This window comes from Cervus canadensis, chromosome 27, assembly GCF_019320065.1.
Source record: "Cervus canadensis isolate Bull #8, Minnesota chromosome 27, ASM1932006v1, whole genome shotgun sequence".
Taxonomy (NCBI): Eukaryota; Metazoa; Chordata; class Mammalia; order Artiodactyla; family Cervidae; genus Cervus; species Cervus canadensis.
The window spans coordinates 51,300,668-51,320,798 of record NC_057412.1 but is presented as its reverse complement, the minus strand read 5'-3'; the positions used below and the strand labels follow the sequence as shown (position 1 = coordinate 51,320,798).

The 20,131-nt window shown below is 44.7% G+C and overlaps 1 protein-coding gene across 3 annotated transcripts in view; it reads right to left on the bottom strand.

Annotated features, from left to right (window-relative positions):
• Positions 1–16,177, bottom strand: part of PLCXD2 (phosphatidylinositol specific phospholipase C X domain containing 2) — a 55,121-nt gene extending 38,944 nt beyond the window's left edge. For all 3 annotated transcript variants that reach the window (XR_006265820.1, XR_006265821.1, XM_043448909.1), the window contains exon 1: positions 15,443–16,177. Coding sequence is in view for 1 of the 3 variants with exons in the window: in XM_043448909.1 (XP_043304844.1) it covers positions 15,443–15,602 (160 nt within the window). In the remaining 2 variants the exon portion in view is untranslated. The remainder of the gene's footprint in view (positions 1–15,442) is intronic.
• Between the last annotated feature and the right edge of the window lie 3,954 nt (positions 16,178–20,131).

Sequence of the window (20,131 nt, the reverse complement as noted above, 5' to 3'; positions counted from 1 at the left end):
CCTTCCTCAGTGATCAATGCGAAGAAATAGAGGAAAGCAGTAGAATGGGAAAGACTAGAGATCTCTTTAAGAAAATTGGAGATACCAAGGGAACATTTCATACAAAAATGGGCACAATAAAGGACAGAAACGGTATTGACCTAACAGAGGCAGAAGGCATTAAGAAAAGGTGGCAAGAATACACAGAAGAACTATACCAAAAACCCCTTAATGGCCCAGTTAACCATGATGATGTGGTCACTCACTTAGAGCCAGACATCCTGGAGTGTGACGTCAAGGGGGCCTTAGGAAGCATGTACATGAACAGCGCTAGTGAAGGTGATGGGATTCCAGCCGACTTATTTCAAATCTTAAAAGATGACGCTGCACTCGTTATGCCAGCAAATTTGGAAAACTCAGCAGTGGCCACAGGACTGGAAAAGGTCAGTTTCCATTCCAGTGAAAGGAGGGCAGTGCTAAACAATGTTCAAATTACGTACAAACGCACTCATTTCACGTGCCAGCAAGGTCATGCTCGAAATCCTTCAAGCCAGGCTTCCGCAGTAAGTGGACGGAGAACTTCCAGATGCGCAAGCTGGATCCAGAGAAGGCAGAGGAGCCAGAGATCAAATTGCCAACATGTGCTGGAACATAGAAAAAGCAAGGGAATCCCAAAAAACCACATCTACTTCTGCTTCATTGACTATGCTAAGGCCTTTGACGGTGTGGATCACAACAAACTGTGGAAACTTCTTAAAGAGATGGGAATACCAGACCACCTTACCTTACCAGGAACAACAGACTGGTTCCCTATCGGGAAAGGAGTACGTCAAGGCTTATATTGTCACCCTGCTTATTTATCTTATATGCAGAGTACTTCATTCGAAATGCTGGGCTGGAATCAAGATTGCTGGGAGAAATATCAACAACCTCAGATATGCAGATGATACCATTTTAATAGCAGAAAGTGAAGAGCCTCTTGATGAAGGTGAAAGAGGAGAGTGAAAAAGCTGGCTTAAAACTCAACATTCAGAAAACTAAGATCACGGTATCAAGTCCTATCACTTCATGGCAAATAGATGGGGAAACTGTATAAATAGTGTCATATTTCATTTTCTTGTGCTCCAAACCAATGTGGACAACACTGCAGCCAAGAAATTAAAAGATGCTTTCTCCTTGGAAGAATAGCTATAACAAACTTAGACAGTGTATGAAAAAGCAGAGACATCACTTTGCTGACAAAGGTGTATATAGTCCAAGCATAGTTTTTCCAGTAGTCATGTATGGATGTGAGATACACACATCTTTGGGCCATAAAGATGGCTGAGTGCCTAAGAATGGATTCAAACTGTGGTGCTGGAGAAGACTTTTGAGAGTCCCCTGGGCTTGCAAGGAGATCAAACCAGTCAATCCTAAAGGAAATCAACCCTGAATACTCATTGAAAGGACTGATGCTGAAGCTGAAGCTCCAATACTTTGGCCACCTGATGCGAAGAACTGACTCATTGGAAAAGACCCTGATGCTGGGAAAGATTGAAAACAGGAGGAGAAGGGGACAACAGAGGATGAGATGGTTGGATGGCATCACTGACTCAATGGACATGAGTTTGAGCAAACTCAGGGAGATAGTGATGGACAGAAAAGCCTGGTTTGCTGCAGCTCATGGGGTCACAGAGTCCAACATGACTTAGTGACTGGACGACAACAAGATAAAAAATATTAAGAGCAGACATGAAAATGAACATGTCTTTAAATGCTAAAGATGTTTCTGGCAGCTTTTATAGGAAAGCACCTTGTATTATGACTCACTTATTTAACGTTTATGAATATGGCAATAAATTTTATCTGCAATTGTGCATATTAAAATAGGTCTGTGGCCTGAGCTAAGAACACACTTATTTGCAAAAGTATGTAGAGAATTGAGCCTGATGGTTATTAAATACAGCAAAATATTTGTTAAAAAAAAAAAAGAAACCTTTAGAATCCTTGGGGAAAATCTCCTTGTCCCTTGCCTTTCCACTTTAATTACCTGCATGTGACTCAGGTCACAGTCCTTCGCCTGTGAGCTCACGTGACGTAACCACACAGATCTAACTGCTCTTCGCCCTGTGCTGCTTGGGACACTGCTGGTAACTATCTCCACGTCTGTCACGGATAGCTGACCATATCTCCATACTTAGTAAGTTTCTGGCATATAGTAGGTATCGAGTACATGTACACAGAAGTGCAAGCATGCCTGTTTGAGTGAATAGTTCTTTAAAGGTTTGCTTAAGGCAGATGAGCCAAGGTCTCCTCATCCTTTCCCAAACTTCTCTCTGGTCTATCCATCTTCCTTAAACAGGTGGAGTTCACGCTCTGCACCTTCCCTCCCCCAGCACCTGAGTGTCCCCAGCTCCACTTATCTCTATCTGTCCTTCTAGCTTGAGTTATCTGGGTCAATGAAGAGGGATGTGTTAGAAAATACAGAGGACGGAAACAAACCAGAAAGGATGATGAAAGGAACGGCTAGAATAAAATATGGTATTGCAAAATTTAAAAGAAAAAGTCCCAGAGAGTAGATTTCCTGCAACTTAAGCGCATGTAAATTATCTTTTAATAACATCTCCTTGGGGCTTCCTGTCTTATGCACCTAAATTAGGTCCTTGGGGGAAAAAGAAATCCACATTTATAGAGAACTTGACTCCATTCTGATAAGGGCTGAAAGGCTGAGGCATCTTTAGGATGTATGAAATAGAGCCAACACAGACCCAAGGTTCATGATCAGGGGACTGCTTAACAGTTTCCCAAACCAATGAATAATATCTTTAAAGCTTGCCAACCCAATGGGATAAACTTGATCCATCATACTCAATCGTCTTCCATGGGGCATGTGGGAGAGTATTAAAAATAACCGCTATACTTTCAGCAAAATTTGAGAGAGCCATGTAGCCAATTTAATTTTTAATCAGTTACCTATTTAATTCATATTTATTCACAGTGCAAAAAGCCAACTGCGTTTTGAAGCAAGGCAGAACATTTGGAAGCAGAGGATGTAGATCAACATATTTTTCATGTTCTGAGAAGCCAAAGGGCATGCCATTGTCTGAGAACAGACCTCAGTCTGGGAATCCAGAGAGCTGCTCCTGGTCTAGCCCAAGTGGCTTGATGAGCTAGAGAAAACTGAAATAAATCAGGGGTTCTCATGGTGCTTTCAGACCTGGAATGTTGTCAAGTGAAATATTTATATATATGCAAGTAAAGCTTCTCTGGTTCAAAGGCCCGTCCAGACAGTCCCACTTCTGGCCTGGAGATGTCCTTGTGGGGCTCAAGGGGGAGCCAAGCCTCCTAAGAACTCTGCAGGGGATCAAGGGAATTCATTGCCTGAGACAGTCTCCAAATATTCTACGATTTATGCAAGTCAAAGTGTTTTTCAATTCCATGTATGGGAGACATTTTATATAGGTGGGTAATTATCTTTCTTTGAAAGACTTTCTCTTCCTTAAATGTCCACTAGACACTAATACCCAAATAAGATACTGTAGAGGTAACTCATTGATAACAAAGTTTTCCTCTATTTTGCTAATTACAACCCTGATCTGTCTCTGAACAGATGGCATAATTTTTGGTGAAATAACACCTCACAAAGGGCACTTGGTCATCCTCTGATGAGGCTTCTCAGCTCTGAGATAATCATACTTTAATAACTTTTCCTTTCAACACAAAAGAAAGAATAATATGAAGGTTTAGGGAGAACAGGAAAATGTTCAGAGAGGAGAAAAATTAGATTAAATACTCAACTGCAAAATTCTCCCGCTTTTACTAAGACTCCTGGTGTAACCCTAGAAGTCACTGTGTAAAATAAATGGTATTTGATAATGTGGTAATGTAACTATTAATAAAAAGTTTCCACTTCACAGATGGCTTGTGGCGTGGTGCACATAGCTCCCCTCCCCTCCCCCACTGCAAGCTGCCTCCACGGTAGGGAAGGAATGAAACAAGAAATGACAGGATTCCTACAGAATGAGCAGAACAGCGAACATGCTCGGGAGGGTGGGAGCATCACTTATCTATGACTAGAAGTTCAGGATAGCTTTCTTGAAAGAAGTAAAGTTTTAGTTGAAATCTAACTATGTATACACACACACACATATATATATAAATATAATGAAGACACTAATTTCAAACTCAAATCATCTTACACTGAATATAACAACAGATGTGAGTGAGCGTAGGAGGTTGGGCAAATTGTAAGATTTAGCTCTGGAAATCATTTCCACTGGATGCCATCTATCTCTTCTCCCAATTCTGAAATATTCTATGGGTGCTTCAAACCCAGCATGTTCAAACTAAACATATCTGTTTCCCTCCATCACCCCTAAAACCCTAAAACTTGTGTATCCCTATTTCTGGGAATACCATCTCCCTCCTCCCAGTTACCCCAAATAGTTGTACATTCTCTTTGACCCTCCAATGACTAGCCAAGGCCTGCTGACACTTCCTTCTATATATCTCCCACATCTGTCCTTTCTCTTTTATCCACATCCTTTTTTATCCACATTCTCTTTTACCACTATCCTCCTCAGGTCAATATAATCTCCCACTTGGATGAGCTCATCAACAATTTAAGTGGTCCCCTTGATTCCCATACTTCCCAACTCAAATACCTTTTGTGAACTGCAGCCAGAGTGATCTTTCCAAAACACAAAGCTTCTCTGTCATCCACCTGCTTAACACTCTTCCTGCGCCTTTTAAGGTAGAGCTAAATCACTTTAAGGGTTTCCCTGGTGGTTGAGTCGGTGAAGAATCTGGTGCAATGCAGGAGTCCCAGGTTCAATCCCTGGGTTGAAAAGATCCCCTAGAGAAGGGAATGGCTACCCACTCCAGTATTCTTGTCCGGAGAATTCCACGGTCAGAGGAGCCTGGTGGGCTACAGTCCTTGGGGTCACAAAGCCGGATAGGACTGAGTGACTCTACAGTCAAATCACCTTAATGTGGCTTCCAAGACCTCTGGTATCTGTCACTTTCCTCCTGGCTCCCTCCTCTGCCTACAGTAAACTACAGTGAACTATCTGGGTTTGTTAAATGGGCCATTTTCTCTCTTCAAGGTCTTCACCCTTATTGTTTCATCTTCTAGGATACTCCTAGCCTTATTCCTCTTATCCTGGGGGCTGGTCCTGACGTGTTCTTCAGATTACAGTGTATTCATCACTTCCTTCTGGGGGTATCCCTGTCTCCCAGGGACATGAGATATCCCTGCTGTGTGCTTCTATCAACAGCAACCTTTACCTCCCCCATCATCTTACATAGCATGTTGTATTATAACCGTTTGATTAAATGCCCATTTCTCCAACTAGATTGTAAGTTCTCTGAGGGCAGGAGCCATGTCCGTGTTGATCATCACTGAATCACCAGTGCCCGGGAGAGGACCTGGCATATGCAAGATAATCAACACATATGTACTAACGAGATTGAAAGAAATAATGAATTTCTCATACTACCCCTCAGCAGCCCTAATAACTGATGGGCCATTTTGTTTCTCTTCACCCTATGCAGTTATTTTAGGGCTTTAAATCCATTCCTGATCAAGTCTTTAACTAGCTGCTTTTTTGCCTTTGGGATAACGTTTAATGTTTCATCTTGGCATGACACATAGGCTCGTTAGCCTACTTTCCTGGGCTTATCTCCATTACTTTGTTTAAATGAAATCGATGCTTGGGTTTCCTCAAGGAAACATGATCTCCCAGTCCTTGGTACCCCAGCACTGTCTCACTCTCCTCTCTACCTGTAACAACTGGATACACACTCGTTGCTGTTTATGCTCTTTATATCAACGCAGGGTGATCTCCTCTTGGAAGTCCAATCTACCAAGTTTTCCTCCTCCTACCAATAATGGAATAGGTGTCGGTTTTCTGAGTGTTTTTGTGTCCTGTGTATTTTTATTCATAATGTTTGAACTTTGGCTTTCTACTTTTATGATCAGAACTTCATTAGGAGCAGAGAGAATAATCTTATTTATCTCTCTATCACCTAATTTAACACAGTACCTGACACAAAAGGGCCACTTAATATCCTTTGAATACTTTCCTTTTAAATGAAAAACTTTTTAAAAATACAGGTAATGAGAAGAAAAAGGAGAAGGAGAAGCAAAACAAACACCAGTAATTTTTTTTAGCTAAACTGACACGATGTGCTCATGTTATTCCTATGGTGGTCTGTGCAGACACCTCCTGCCGGGGCAATCTCCTAAACTCAAACCAGGGAGGAAGGAGAGAGGGAGGGAGGGGAGAAGGGAGAGGGAACAGGGAGGGAGGAGTGGATGGACGGACGCTGCCTTCACCTCTATCTGCTCAGCGTGTGTTTTCTGTCTGGCTTCAGTACTTTAGCATATTGCTTTCAGTATATAAGCCTTCAGTCCGCCAGAGTCTAGGACGGCCCATTCTCACCATCACTGCAGACACCTCCAAGCTCCAAGACATTTGCATTATGAGGTACAACTGCTTCCTGTATTTTTTTTTTTCTTTACTTAGATTTTTGTTAGGTCTGTACAGAGGAAAAAAATAATACTGATAGAATATTCTCTGAGAAGATATAATGCCCTCCAGCCAATAGTTCTAGAATAACCAGAAATTACTTTTCAAAACCCTGTTATTTTCTTAGAAAATGTCAACTGCTTAGTAGCCAAGGAATCCAAAAAAGACTGCCGATGTCTCATAGATAACATGAGCTAGACATCCCATGAGAGCGGTATAGGTCTCTGTGGCCAACCCACGTGACCTGGGAGCTACCCAGAGATCTACAAATGCCATCCTCCCAGGGACTGTTTGAGCCTCACTGGCATTCAGCAACCTAACTCCCACATTTCTGTAGATGTGAGAAGGTGGAAGGACTCCTACTCATCACGTGTGTGTAAATACTCAGACAGATTTAGTCACAGGTCTCCTCCACCTAAATTTGGTTCTTGACGTGTGTTCAAATTCTTTTCACACACACAAATACACCCACCTATTACCATTTCTATAAATAATCCCTCCTCTGCAGGCCTGGTATGAAACTCTAATTAGGGTTAGTCAGCATTTACAAAGTGGTTTGTGCTTTTCTGAGGCGAAGTTCCAGGAGCTGGAGCGCTTCACGACCATTCCCTCTAGTGTGCCTGTGCATAAAAGCTCTCCGAGGTCAGGGAGAGTTGTGGAGCCAGCCTGTCACATGCAGCAGAGAGCAGGTCAGAGCACGTGTCAGAAACCGAATCCCCAGCCTCAGAAGCGGTCTGAAACAGCAGCATGCAGGTGACGGCAGCAGGCTCGTGGGATCTGAAACGTCAGTGGGCAAGTCCTGCAGGATTTTTAGAAAGGGGAAACGATGGCGGGCTCTCCTGGGGGTGAGGCTGAGGGCACGGCTGTGTATGGGTTTGGGGGTGGGCAGGATGTGTGCATTTGCATGTGTGGATAATGCATATGTTTGGAGGGATCAGGAGGCTTTCCACTGCTGGGGAAGGTGTTGAAAAGATTTGTTTAAAGGAAAGTATTTTGCAATATTCCTACTCTTCATCTGGTGATAAAATGACTGGGTTAGGAGTATAAGTTCTGGGGCCACGAGGAGAGCATTCTGCAACATGGTCCTGTCACAGAGAGTCAAATTTTCCCAAAGGCTTTGGATGGCTGGAGATGACAAAGTTTGGGACAGGGGGATAAAGTAGCTGAATAGGATTTCTGGCTCTCTTGATCAGTTCCCCACAGACTGCATTTAAGACTCTTTTGGTACTCACAATCTGGGCTACCCACCAGGTAGCCTTCCCTTAACTCCAAGTCCCCTTGAAGGGAGGACCATTCAAGTTACCCTGGTATGGTCAGACAGAGAACATGCAGCCACATGACTTAATTGGAAGGTCAGCCCCTTAACGAGATTGCAGATTACCTGAAGGAACAGACAGCATTTTACAACTCTTTTTTGCTTTCCATTCCCGACACAGGCTTTCAATAAATGGCTAATGACTAATTTTTTAAAAAGATGCATTATTTTGTGACAGATGCTGTTCTTAGCATGCTCTATGTATTTAAATTCTCAAACTAACCAAATGAGGTAGTGCCACTATTACCTCTGTTTTGAAGAGATAATAGTGAGCATTGAGACATGAAGAAGCAAAGTAACTTGTTCAAGGTCACAGAGCCATGAGGGGCAGAGCTGGGATTCAAATCCAGACAGTGTGGCTTTAGCATTCAGACTCCAGACCAACCCATGATTCCACTTCTTACAGATATGCGGGATTCCTGAATTTCTTGTGGCTTTCGTGTGACTGGGGCAGGGACAGGATCTCAGGAAGTGATGAACCTTCTTAGAAGAGAAACCTACTAATCAAACACTAAATCACAGCCTCTTTTTATTCCTCACCATGACCACCTGGAAGAAGAAAATGAAACACAACAGCAACAAAAATGTCCTCCCACTTAAGATACGATTTTGGTTGCGTGTGATTTTTTTTTTTTTTTTTCCTTGATTGGGTCAGCCCTGGTAGATTCGGCTTGGTCCTTGGTTTTCCACAGCCTCAGATTCCACAGCCTCTGTAGGCGAATGAGTTGCTTCGAGGGCCAGCTCAGGGTTTGTGATATCCCCAGAGTGGCGCCAACATACCCTTCTGGTTCCACAGTGGATTTTGCGCCCTTTAGGGTCCCCATCCTGGTGAGATGCACCAGACCTGACCCAACTTCCAGATGCAGTGATTCCCTCCGTCCTGCTCTCACAGGGATTCCGTCTCCCTGCACACATGTGGGAAGTGAGTGTGGGGCCACAGGAGAAGAGCTATAGGAACCGTCAGTAGTCAAAGGCGGACAGGACTGCATAGGAAAAGGACAGGATTCCAGAAGGATGAAAGAGGAGAGGGGGGCACATCACCCGCCAGATGAGCGCAGAGAACGCTCTGGGAATTGAGAGCAGTGAGGTCTGCACGAGGGCTGGTGCTGGAGGGGGACAGGCTGGGACACAGGCGGGTTGGTGGAAGGAAGGGGAAGAGTGAAGAAGAAAGGGCAGCAGGCTGAGGCCGCAGCCACAGGGGAAACACGAGCCGCTCACACCTGACCAGGGAAGAGAGAAGACAGAAAGGATGCGGGATGAAGGACTGTTCCCAGGGCAGCGGTGACACCAGAGACCTGCTTCTGATCCGTCTGACTCTGACTCGGAATTTCCGTGTCCAGTGGGGCTCAGTGATGAGCCTTATCTAGAGCTACAGTAATGTTATGCAAAGATAACAAGAAACCGATTGGAAAATATTCAGAGTGTTCCATACGGCATTCACAGAAGGGGAACCTACCCTGCCTATTCGGTTTAGCTCTGGTCACAGGTGAACATGATGGGGGCTGCAAGCCACTTCTCCAGCATTCTCACTGTCCTGTTCCACGCGCTGACGACTGACTCAGCGTTATCAGTGATGGAGCCGCTGTCCTGTGCTAGGACTTAGGATTGTTAAGGGCAACAAGCCATATTCTCTGGGTACAGATTGTACCCAGATGATGCGGAAGAAGACGGGTGGAGAAGTGCAGCGATACAGATGTTAACGAAGCCTTCCTGAGGGGCAGCAGAGGCAGTCGTCCAGCCTTTTCCCAAACACACCTCCACTCCTAAGCTTAACTCTTTTATTTCAAGTGGAAAGCTTCCTTCCCAACCCTGACCATATTTCTTGAAATCCTGACCAGGCCATATTTCTTGAAATCCTGACCATTCTTCAAATTCCAAGTCAAATGTCATTTTTTTTTTTTTAAAAAAAGTAGTTTCTATTCTTAAAAGCTGAAATTAACCTCTTCATTCTATGTGCTCAGGCATTTCCAACTCTTTGCGACTCTGTGGATTATAGCCCACCAGTCTCTTCCGTCCATGGGATTCTAGGCAAGAATACTGGACTGGGCTGCCATTCCCTTCTCCAGGAGATCTTCCTGACCCAGGGATCGAACCCCTGTCTCCCACACTGCAGGCAGACTCTTTATCGTCTGAGCCACCAGGGAAGACCGAGTTGCTACTCTTAAAAGCTGAAAATAATCCTTCCATTCTATGTGCATCTGTAACACTATTTACATCTCTGTTTTAATATTTAACCCAATTAGTTTTTTAAAATTGTGTATGGTGAATACACGTGTGTGTGTGTTTGTGTGTGTGTGTGTGTGTGTGTGTTTGTGTGTCTGTGTGTGTGTGTAAATATCTCTAAGCTGTAAGCTTGTTTGACGGTAGGATTGATGCCTGATTCTCCCACAGGCCTGAGCATGAGGTTTCTTTAAATGTACTCAGAGTATGTACAATTTGAATTACTCTACTTCTTAAAGCTCAACATTCAGAAAACTAAGATCATGGCATCTCATTCCATCACTTCATGGGAAATAGATGGGGAAACAGTGGAAACAGTGGCTGACTTTATTTTTTTGGGCTCCAAAATCACTGCAGATGGGGATTGGAGCCATGAAATTAAAAGACGCTTACTCCTTAGAAGGAAAGTTATGACCAACCTAGATAGCATATTAAAAAGCAGAGACATTACTTTGCCAACAAAGGTCCGTCTGGTCAAGGCTATGGTTTTTCCAGCGGTCATGTATGGATGTGAGAGTTGGACTATAAAGAAAGCTGAGTGCCAAAGAATTGATGCTTTTGAACTGTGGTGTTGGAAAAGACTCTTGAGAGTCCCTTGGACTGCAAGGAGATCCAACTAGTCCATCCTAAAGGAGATCAGTTCTGGCTATTCATTGGAAGGACTGATGCTGAAGCTGAAACTCCAGTACTTTGGCCACCTCATGGGAAGAGTTGACTCATTGGAAAAGACCCTGATGCTACGAGGGATTGGGGGCAGGAGGAGAAGGGGACGACAGAGGATGAGATGGCTGGATGGCATCACCGACTCGATGGACATGAATTTGAGTAGACTCCGGGAGTTGGTGATGGACAGGGAGGCCGGGCATGCTGCAGTTCATGGGGTCACAAAGAGTCGGACACAACTGAGCAACTGAACTGACTGACTGACTGACAGTCTGTTTTAGGATGCTAAAGTGAGAAGACTTTGCTTCATTCTAGCAATTGTGAGTCCTTGTCTGCACATGCCAAAAATAATTTCTTGTTCTGCAAGGCATAAAAAAGTTATAACCTTCAGACAAAAATGACCTAGTCATTTTTCTGTGTTTGTAGATGAATAGGCAAAAAAAAAGAAACAAAAAACCTTCAAACTAATCAAAGAATTTTTCATTTGGAAAGGACACTACCGTGGTGGCTCAGACGATACAGAACCCGCCTGCAGGGCAGGAGACCCAGGCTCAGTCCCCGGGTCGGGAAGGTCCCCTGGAGAAGGGAATGGCTACCCACTCCAGTGTTCTTACCTGGAGAATCCCATGGACAGAGGAGCCTGGCAGGCCACAGTCCATAGGATTGCAAAGAGTTGGACATGACTGAAGGGTTTTCGCTTTCACTTTTCTACATTTCATTTTAATTACAAACGAGGAAACTAAGCCCTAAGAAATCCAGATGCTTCCACAGTATCAAACCTCCAGAATCAACAACATCAAATTTCCAGACCCTTATGTTCAACGCTCTTTCCAATAGACCAAATAGATTATTTTTAAAAAGAGAGAAAATATGTTTTTTTTTAAAAAAGAAATAGCACTAAAATATATAGAGAAGAATTCACTGGAAACCACACACATTATAGAGAAAAACTTTCCTATCAGTCCATAGAAAAAAATCATGCTTTCACTAACATGAACAAAATTGTTTGTAGAGTTTAAAGCTTTAATTAAAAAATCTGACTTTTCCAGATTTTTCACCCTTAAGGTCTCAAATTATTCTATGCAGTGGGCAGGGAGAACTGTTCTGAGGTTCTTCTCCAAGATAGGTCAATATGTCTGGGTGAAACTGGTCATTAACAGGTGTTCTTGACAGTTGTGGGCACGAAATAATACATCAAGGCTTTGCTGAGAGGTGCACGTTCATGCTTGCTCTCTCCCATCATGATCTAGGCAAATGCAACAGATGCACTCAAATCTGGCACAGTGAACTGCATCCCAGTTCTTCCATTGAGGTCAGAACCCCTGCCTTTCCCTGCCCTTTCCCATGTCACTGCTGCCCCACTCCCACCCTGACAGAGCTGGCCCACGGTAAAGACACCCTGGGTTGGCACATACAGAATAGGTCTAAGCACTACATTTGAATTTAAAACTTACTGGGTTCCAGTTCCAAGTGGGGATATCTTACTGGCTTCTGTTTCTGGACAGGGATGTATATGGGGCTTCCCACGTGGCTCTGTGGAATCTGCCTGCTGATGCAGGAGGCATGGATTCGATTCCTGGGTTGGGAAGATCTCATGGAGAAGGAAATGGCAACCCATTCCAGTATTCTTGCTTGGAAAATCCCATGGATGGAGGAGCCTGGCAGGCTATAGTCCACGGGGTTGTAAAGAGTCAGACATGACTTAGTGACTAAACAACAACATACACATACATTTGTGTGTAACCTAGACAGCATATTAAAAAGCAGAGACATTACTTCACCAAAAAAAGTCTGTCTAGTCAAAGCTATGGTTTTTCCAGTAGTCATGAATGGTTGTGAGTTGGACTATAAAGAAAGCTGAGCACCGAAGAATTGATGCTTTTGAACTGTGGTGTTGGAGAAGACTCCTGAGAGTCCCTTGGATTACAAAGAGATCCAACCGGTCAATCCTAAAGGAAATCAGTCCTGAATATTCATTGGAAAGACAGATGTTGAAGCTGAAACTCCAATACTTTGGCCACCTGATGTGAAGAACTGACTCATTGGAAAAGACCCTGATGCTGGGAAAGATTGAAGTCAGGAGGAGAAGGGGAAGACAGAAGATGAGATGGTTGGATGGCATCACCGACTCAATGGACATGAGTTTGAGTAAACTCCAGGAGTTGGTGATGGATAGGCAAGCCTGGAGTGCTGAAGTTTATGGGGTTGCAAAGAGTCGGACATGACTGAGCGACTAAACTGATATATATATATATATAAAATAGATAATATATATATAATATGTATACATATCTATGTATATATCTAGCTAGACAGTGATATATAATTGGTCAGATAAAAAAATCACCCAGTTTTAAAAGTTCCTTCATCTGTTGCAGAGGACAGTCTGGAAACTAGTTTTCAGCTACAGAACTCTCCCCCTTCCCCCCCTCTAGCTGCTCTGAACTTCCCAGGGCCTCCTTAGGGGTACAGGGAGAGTTCATGGGTTTTGGAGCCAATTACATAGGAGCTTAAATATTACTTCTGCTGTTTGTTACTGAGTGATCTTGAGAAAATTACTTAATCTCTCTGGACAATAATTGTCTTATCTCTAAAATGAGGTTACTACCCACCTGGAGGTGTAAGGGCTTGAGGTAGTACACGCCAGAAGGTGCTATGTGGGTGTGCTCAGTGAATAATAACTATTATGATGAAGGCGATGAGGAGGGGGAGGAAAAGAGGAACAAGGGGGAAGATGGTGGCCTCCACTCCCCGAATGGCTGTCTGTGTTTCAGAATCTCTCAGCGAGGCCTGGCAGAACTAGACTGCTAGTCCTTAGCTGGGGAATATGAAGCTCAAGGTAGAGAAAGGAGAACTAGCGTCGAGGAAGGGGTGCAGGGGCCGGGGAGGAGGGGGAAAGGGTTCACAAATGGCTAGAATTTAATATGTGGTTTTCATCTTCCGAGCTTTATATCTTTACATACACTCAAGTCCCATCCGCTGCTGGGAAAAGGGCATTCACAGCAATGAGTTCAATATCTTTTGAGAAGTCAAGGGCACTTTTTTTTTTTTTTGCTTAGAAGGACAGGACTTCACAAAGCATTGGCTGAACAAATCTCTGGGTCCCCTTGGTGGATAACCACAGAATTTCCAGTTACAGCAGCAGGCCCCACTATTTGCTAACTCTGGCAATTCTAGTAACTGGGAGAAACCCTAGAGATTACAGAACAAATGCCCAGCTCCTTTCTGGAGTCATGGGGTCAGAGTACACAGCCACATCATGGGCAGAGTTGCTGCTGTGGTCTGAACTGTCCAAAGTACAGCAGGAAGGAGGAAGTCTGAGCCTACCCGGACATGCCCCGAACGACAGAGTCATTTTGTGCCTGCCTAAGATGCCATTCTGTTTGCAAACACATTCTATTGGCCATACCACCTGACAAAACAATTCTGTCAAAAAGCCTAATGACAAATGACTCATATTAAAAGAGGCCTGTGCATCATTTCAGCAATGACTCCACAGGCATCAATTAAATAAGGAAAAGACCTGTTCTGAGGCACCACCGTCTGGTATTTCCCAGAGAGCCGTAGTCAGTGGCTGATAAAACACAAGTGATCAAAACTATAAAGGAATTTAGCAACCCTCTCCTTGCTCAAAAGCAACAAGAGCCTATGAGGACAATGAACCTGGAAGACCTCCAAAAGAAGAGGCGACTCGGGAAAGGCTGCACCTGAAGCCGGCACAACTCTTCCTCATGCATAGAAAGCAAAGACCTGGGGTTGCATGAGGTCATCCTGTCTGCCACCAAAAGGCAGACTGCTCCCAGGGATGTTTGGGAGTTTGCCTGGTAGTCTAGGGGTGAAGGCAATTGTTATGTCTCCAGGGGAGAGAAAGGATTGGCAGTGGTCCATTCCCCTGCTCCTGGCAGTGCTTTCCAAGTATCAGAATCTAGACCTTGCCCAGCATCCAATACCAGGATCACTGTAGTCAACCTCCTTCCCTGGAAACCCAGCTTTAATCAGCTTTTGGATGGAAGGAAAAGGACAAACCTAACGAGCGTGTTGTCACAGTACACAGCCCCCAGCAGGGAGAGCGGTTGGTGCAAAAGTGGGTTCCAAGCCTTCGGTTCTAGATCAGCCAGGCGGACACCTGTGTGTATGTAGACAAAGCTTCAGACACCACTTCTTCATCACACCTAGTGACTGGCTGTGACAAGCACCTGTGTTCTCTATTTCTGGCTTTTCCAACAACAATAATATGTGCTTGGATACCCAGTCCTAGTTCTGAACCTCTTCTGAAATACTAATCTGTTTCTTGTTTCTCCACTATGCAAGGTCAGATAAATGAGACAGAAAACACTTTACAGTGTGAATTTTGAGCCAGATCTAAAATTGTTCATGACTTTTTATTCATTACCTCGATCTCTCCTTTTAATTTTGAGTGATTCAAGAAAACACATCCCTCACATACCCTGGCCCCAACATTAAGAAGGTAATGTTCTTATTCTAAGTCTATTCAAGAGCAAAACAAAAGACCCAAACAGACAAACAAACCAGAAATGGGGCTTCCGTTCTCAAGCCCCTTTTCGCCAGTGATGCAGCGCACTTAAATCTCTTTACAGCAGCTGCTTCACTGTTAAGCTTTTAGTTGGAAATAAAAAGAGGTTTAGTTAAGGTCAGTGACAATTATTTTCTCAGCACAACAGAAAGGCAGCCCATCCCCATTAACCACACTGAAATGGCAGAAGCAGAGTGGGTGGGAGTAGGAACAGAGGAGTACCTGGAATCGCCAGATTGGAAAGCGGGACGTGGTGGAGGCGAGGCGGGAGGGAGGCCATCCAGTCGGCATTGCAGACCTCCGGTGTCTTTGTCCCGCCGGGGTTGGGGGAGCAGATGGTCCCCATTCTGAGTTTCCTTCTTACCTTCCTAAACGCTAGCATCTCTTTCTGTCAGTCAGCGGTTCAAGCTCAGCCCAGTGCCACTCATTCAGCGATCATCATCGCCCAGGTTCTCCAGCATTTCCGGGCCACCTCTGTCACGCCAGTCTTGCCCAAAGGCCTTCGTGCCCCGGGAAGACGCGGGGCAAGGACGAGGCTCCCCAGCCCCCAGCCCCCGCAGTCCCCACCCTCTCCGACCCAGCCGCTGTTCCCTTAATCTGCTCAGACCTAGCTTCCTTAAACTTCTTAGGTTCCCGCTCTGGACCGGGGAAACGGAGGCCCCTCGAAATAAATCGGACAGAAACTGAACGTCCTACGTCCTGCTCCGGCAGCCACGCCGGGAGCCACTCACACGGCAGGTGCCCACACGACACACCGACACGCCGGGGGCTCTGTCCGCTCGAGAGCGCCCGGGCGCACCACCCTCAGCGTGATTCACGCTTTCATGCGTGTCCCTGGGCTGGCCCGTAAGCCGGACCTGCCTGAGCGCCCTCCCCGGCTCCTCCGCACAGGTCGCCCCGGCCCCAGGCTTCCAGCAGGCGCTCAGAAGTGTAACCGGCGGCCCCGGGCTGCCGGCGGCCCCGCCCGGCACTGCCGGGCAGATTTGCCGGGCAAGGCGGCTTGTGATTGGCCGCTGGCAGAGGGCGCTCCGATTGGCCCGCGCCCTCACGGGCGGCCCCTCCGAGCGGCGCCCACCCCTCCGCCGCCCGCCCCGACCCCCGCTTCGGCTCCTCCCGCCTTCCTGCGCCCACCGCCGCCGCGGGCTGCGGGCGGGGGAGCAGGCACGCTTGGACGAGTCGGGGCTGGGATCGGACAGGTCTTCCTTCGGCTGGCGTTTCACGCAGTCAGCACGGAGGTTAAACGCAGCCACACGTTGCCCTCCTTCTTTCCCTCACGCACACACACATGCTCACGCACAGTGACAATAACCCAGGGACTATGTAACATTTATAGGCAGCAGAAACGTGAGAGATAAAGAGGCTGGGGAAAGAGCACTATATCCTATCTGGATGACAGGATCAAGGATGGCTTGTATTTCAACCATTACCTAAGATTCAGGTACACACTACTTATTCCCATTTTGCAGAAATGCAAATAATGATACTTCACATTTGCATTGCCTGTTGTTTGGAACCTTCTTCCAAATTCTTTGTCCCATTTACTCTTCACAGTATCCCCAAAAGTCAGGCAGGGTTGGTGGTAGGTTGGTGGTACGACCCCCTTTTCGTAGACGAAATGAAAAGTCCGGTAGCCTTCTGGGAACAGTTCATGTGGCGGCCCTATTTGGAAATCCCATTTTGGAATAAGATCCTTGAGCCCAGAGGCTTGTGGGCACAGAAACCCATTTCTGTGCTTTCTTCAATATTCCCTACACTCTCAAACGGTCCTTTCCCACGGTGTAAACTATAGGGTCTCTGTAATAATGAGAACTTCGGACATCGATAACCGCAGGAACACCCTGGCAAATAGGCAAATGGAGAAAAACAACTAGACCTTGATGGTGGGACCCTGGAGGGTGTCAGGCCAGGCAGCTCCCCAGTGACTCCGGAGGGCTTACGGGAAAAGGAAACACAACTTCTGCCAAAAGCAGACAGAAGGCTCCAGGTCAGCTGACACTTAATCACCGAATGGCCCCACCTCCTCATCTCCAAGGTAACTACACGGCAGCGAAGCGACCGCTTTTCGGTACGCTTAACCTTGCTGCATAGCGCCCCCTTTTGACGTTTTATTAAACTTCCTCTTCTAGCCTATTACTGACATTCGTTTAAACCTGCTTTTCAGCCTTTTGAGCTGTGCAAAAATACCAAAAGTTGTGTTTGTTTCCTGAAGGAGTGAGTGACAAGAGAAAGTGAAAGTCGCTCAGACGTGTCCGACTGTTTGCTACCCCGTGGACTACACAGCCCATGGAATTCCCCAGGCCTGAAGTCTGGAGTGGGCAGCCTTTCCCTTCTCCATGGGATCTTCCCAACCAAGGGGTCGAACCCAGGTCTCCTGCATTGCAGGCGGATTCTTTACCAGCTGAGCCACAAGGAAGACTTGGTTATTAAAAAGAAAGCCTACACTGTTTATCATTCAGCCTCTGATCCTTAGAGAGCACTTCAGTGTAAGTGCTGTACATGTTGGGAATGACTGTCTCCTGGCAGTTTTAGTCAGTGAAATGCCCCCTCACCCCACCCATATTCTTGAAGGAATATCCCAAGATTTACTTTTGAAATGTCACCTTTTCTGGGCTTCCTTAAATGTACAATTAAAAAAAAACTCAAACATAAAACTTCATGTTTGAAAGCTGCCCAAAGAAAACAAGCAGTGTTCTTTCAGCGTTACCTGGAATGCTAATTTCAATGACTTTCCCCCCTTATTTTTCAGCTGTTAATGGAAGGAAGGAGCAGAATAAGAACACATTAAACCTTAAACTGAGAGAGATCACTGTGAGAGAACAAGAGAAGTGGAACCACTTCAGAATGAGACGTTTTGCACCTCTGGCAGTTTTCGGTCAAAGCTACTTAGACTGTGTAAGAAAACATTCAAAAGAAGATAACATGCTCTCCATATATTCTTGAGTCAGTCCTGGAAGAAATTTTGCAGGTGAAGACACAGCCTCTAGTACAGTACTTGGCATGTAGCAGGTGTTCTAGAAACATCTGTTAGAAGGAAGGAGATGCTCAGTGAACGTGCCCTGCTGGGCTCCAGGTCGTAATTTAGAGCAGTGCTTTTCAACCTTTAACGTGCAAACCAGCCATATTCTGATTGAGTTGGTTCGAGACAGGCCTGAGATTCTTCATTTCTAACCAGATTTGAGCTGCTTCTGCTGCTACTAGTTCAGACCATGCTTTGAGTAACAGGGCGTTAGGAAATAAGCTCATTTGCTAGGTGGGAATATGCACTGCATTTTCACTTTCTTTTCTGAGGTTTTATAACATTTTTATATCACTTTTATAATGAAAAAATAAACTTGCATTAAAAATCCCAGCTAAGAATTTCTAAGTATTAGAGAATTAAAAAAAAAATTTCTAAGTATTAGAGAATAATTTTTCTGTCATACTGTCTTGGAGACCAAATTATGAGTGGGATTTTTATACTATGCCACATTAGCTTTGGAAAAACTAATTTTAAAATATAGATTAATACCTAGAATATGAATAGTTAATATTTTGTTACATACTGTATTATGAAAAAAAATCAAGCAGAGAGGAGACTAAATTAATAGGAGGATTGAATTTTAAAGCAAGTCCATTTTAATTGACAGTTAGAACCAAGGGAGTGTTGATCCTGTGCAAATCGTTTTGATAGGTGCTAGGAATGGAGGAAAAGTTAAAAGTTGGCATATGATGAACATCAGGTAATATATAATCCAGGAGAAAAGAAGTCAAATATGTGAATTTCAAAATGTAATGTGAGGCTGAATGAAGGGTAATAATAATAGAGGTGCATGCGGAGGACAATAAAGAGATATACATTTTGATGGGGGAAGGGCCAAGAGATGCATTAAAGAGGAAGTGGCATTTCAAGCCAGGTCCGGAATTCCGAAAAGAGTTTCTGCAAGTGGAAAGTGGGTAGGGGGCACGGGTGCATGAAATGGATTGTATAGCTGAGAAAACATAAGCAAAGCTATGACAATGAATGGGCGATGTGAGAAACAGAAAACACGTGAGGGATACATGGGACGTAGAACTCATTTCCTCTCACTGGACCATCACAAGGGCTCAATGAGTTAAATGCTCTTCCTAGCCCCATTTGACAAAGGACACTGACGCTTAGAGGCTACATAACTCTGCCCTAGAGCTCATAGCTAGTGGCAGAACTGTGACCCCAGTCTCCTGATCATTGTGCCAAGGGCTTCTCATTATATGTTACCTATTATTATTGCAAATCTAGCAAAGGATGTTTAAGACTACGGTACGTTAAAGAGTTCGGACTTCTTTTTTTACAGATAAAAGGGGCCATTGCAAGTTTTTGAGAAGGGGAGAAAAATGATCCATACTGTATATAGAAGATAATGCCAGCATAATGAAGAATTGTTAGAGAAATACAATCATTTGGGTAAGTTTTTGAAATCAGTTATTTACGCAGGAAAAAAGTGAGAAAGCATGCCAAAACTCTGGCACACAGAGGCTAAATCTACAGCCTTTGAAACTATGGTGCTTGCTTCCTGGTTCTCACTTCTTATCTCCAAGGACCTATAACTCAAGGGCCACAGTAGACAGCCTGACTTCCTCTGGGATTATTTTCATCACTTGAAATTCTCATCAAAATGTTCATCAATTAATCCAACCTGTTTCTGCGAATACATCTACAACTTTTATTTTCTTTTCTGGAATTGTTTTTCTCCATTGCTTGATTAAGGACCCTACTGAATTCCTGAAGAGGTGACTGCAGGCTTTCTCCTGTCTTGGAGGCTACATTATGTTTTAGAAATGTTAAAGACGGTTCATTTTCTTTGGAATCATTTCAAAGGTGAACACTGATGGTTCCAGAGCAAGCAGCTTGTCATTTGGATATTCTGGTTGGCAGGGCAAGATGGCCTGGGTTTT